Raw genomic sequence first — 2,500 nt, forward strand, 5'->3', positions numbered from 1 at the left:
GTCTACAAGCGACACTGAGGGCCAGACCAACCAAACATGTTGAAAGGAAGAGACCGAGTCCAACAAGAAGAACAGAAGTGACCGCCAGGCGCCCAGCCGGCGAGCACAGTAGATCAAGGCGACGACTTGTTAAGAAGACCGAGCAGTCATCAAGCAGTCCGTCATCCAGTTCGTCTCGGTCTGCTTCAGCCACCAGGGCCAAGACGGCTCACAGACTTCGAACTGCCGCACCTTCTAGATTTAAGAAAAAAACACAAGCTGCAACGGATGTGGTTCACACTGAGGATTCCCTACAACTGGAAAGTACACATGAAGGAAACAGTAAGGATAACACAAAAGAGTTTCTGGAACGGCTGGATAGCGTCCTCTCTGATTTAGTCGAAAATGAAAAGAAGAAAATCAGTAAATACGGCCACTCGAGTGTCAAAAAAGATCAACCTGAAAGTGAATTAGTGAATTCACAGCCACGAAAGAAGCTCTATAAAAAGAGAGATGTGAGTAAAGAAAAAGTAAGAAAGCCTCCGGTTGATGATACCACTAGCCCATCTCTGCAGCAGCTACGAGAAACGTTGAAAACTGTGAGAGTAAAGAAACGAACTCCTTCCTCTGGCGACGTGCTGGAGAAATACCCTCAGAGGTTTACGAACCGTCAACCCCACAACCCACGTATCCTCAGGTCTCAACGGTCCTCCCAACTCGTCTCTCAGGGATACTACCAGCCACCTAGACGGCGGCTACCCCGCCCCCGCCCTAGTGAATATCCCTCTGACTTCTACTCTTCTGATGACGAGCAGCGGGAGGTGGAACACGTGTGTCAGGGGTCACTGGAACCAGAGTCTTTGGAAGAGACGGAGCCCGAGGTACGAGAAGACAGCCAACCAAAGACTGGGGAGAACATAGAGGATGAGGATACCTGTTACGGCAGCGACTATCAGGGCTCTCAGGCACTGCAACACCCCCTTGGATCAGCACCACACGACCTGGCTGGCCCTACAACACACCGCCTGCTGGAGGCTGCTGATTCTGGCGACTTCAGCGTGGACAGTGCCTACACCGGGAGTCGTGGCGCTACTCCCGAGGGCATCCTCAATCCTGGGTTCAAACCACGCCGTCAGAGCAGCAACTTCACTTCGCCATTAGTAACCACTAAACACCGTCAGCCGCGGTGTGTTCGACGCTTGCCACAGGTGGGGCCACTACAACAACTCAAGAGAACCATACTGAACGAGATCCGGGAATCTAAATTGTATAGTGACGAGAGTATCAACTCTCTACTTGATCAGTACCGCCACAAGTGCTGCCACTTGAGTCCCTCAGACCTGGATATTGTAACCCGCAGTGTTCAGGACGATCTCGGGGTGAAGCCTCGACCAGCCCAATATCTCTACCAGATACTAGTTGGAGGCGATGACGACCAGACGCAGTCAGTTGCTGCTGACAAGAGCATAGGTGATGCCGAGGACACGTCACTACTGACGCTGCAGTCAACGGGGAAAACTTACATGTACGAGCGGCGGCGGCGGCGGGAGGTGGGCGTACCCTGGCGGCCTCACAGCTCAACCTCACGCTACGCCCACCACATACATACCAAAACCCTGACCACCCACCGCCCACGCAGGAGTCAGGAGGAGACGGAGGACGAGGCGTGGGCGCGAGAAGCGGTGGGTGTGGTGGCTCCAGGGCTAGTGAGGCAGGCCAGAGAGGAGGCGCAGCAGAGGCTGGATGATGACCCTGAAGCTGACTGGTCTCACTACGTCGCCCAACTTTGTCAACAATTAGAAATCAAAATGTGAATCAAATTTCAAACTATTAAAGTTGCCCTTAGTGGACTCTTGTTGATATTATGAAGGTACGACCCCTCAACCCCGCCGCCCCTCCCTGTTATCACCCACCAACATACCTTAACCCCTCCCCCTTCCCTGTTATCACCCCACCAACCTAAACCCCTCTTCCTCCTCATCCTCCATAAACATTAATTCATGTTATACATTTGCTCCTTCATCATACTCTTTAAAGTTCTTGAAGTCTTTTCCCTGTGTTTCTTACTCATCATTCTTCCCTCCTTTCGTTCCTCAGCACTAGAAACTGTCATTCATCCCTCCCTCCCTCTCTCCCCTCATCTCTAATCACTGGTAAACTTTCCTTCCCCATACCAGCTGGTACCTCCATCTCTGTGGCCAGCTGGTGCAGGTGTTGATTAACATTGTTATGTTATAGTCGAGTTTGTTGATGCTGTTATTGTAACGTCAGTTGGAGAGGCGATGCCATACATCATTCCTGTTTACAATAAAACCCCGGGAGAAGCTCCTCTAAAAACTATATAACACACTTGTAATCTTATAAATAAAAAGTTTGTTGAAACTGTCCCACTACATGACAGGCATCCCCACCTGCCAGACAGACCTACTGCTAGACAGACCTACTGCTAGACAGACCTACTGCCAGACAGACCTACTGCCAGACAGAGTTGCCCATTTGACCTTCCTTGTCTCCCCCCCCT

General features: G+C 51.2%; 1 protein-coding gene across 1 annotated transcript in view; it reads left to right on the plus strand.

Moving 5' to 3' along the window:
* Positions 1–2,500, plus strand: part of LOC138853119 (uncharacterized) — a 5,836-nt gene that overhangs the window by 1,372 nt on the left and 1,964 nt on the right. Inside the window, exon 1 of the mRNA XM_070087819.1 lies at positions 1–2,500. This exon is cut by the window's left edge and continues 1,372 nt beyond it; it is cut by the window's right edge and continues 1,964 nt beyond it. Coding sequence (XP_069943920.1) covers positions 1–1,793 — 1,793 coding nt within the window. The 3' untranslated portion in view covers positions 1,794–2,500.

The sequence above is a fragment of the Cherax quadricarinatus genome, chromosome 23 (assembly GCF_038502225.1).
Source record: "Cherax quadricarinatus isolate ZL_2023a chromosome 23, ASM3850222v1, whole genome shotgun sequence".
Classification (NCBI taxonomy): Eukaryota; Metazoa; Arthropoda; class Malacostraca; order Decapoda; family Parastacidae; genus Cherax; species Cherax quadricarinatus.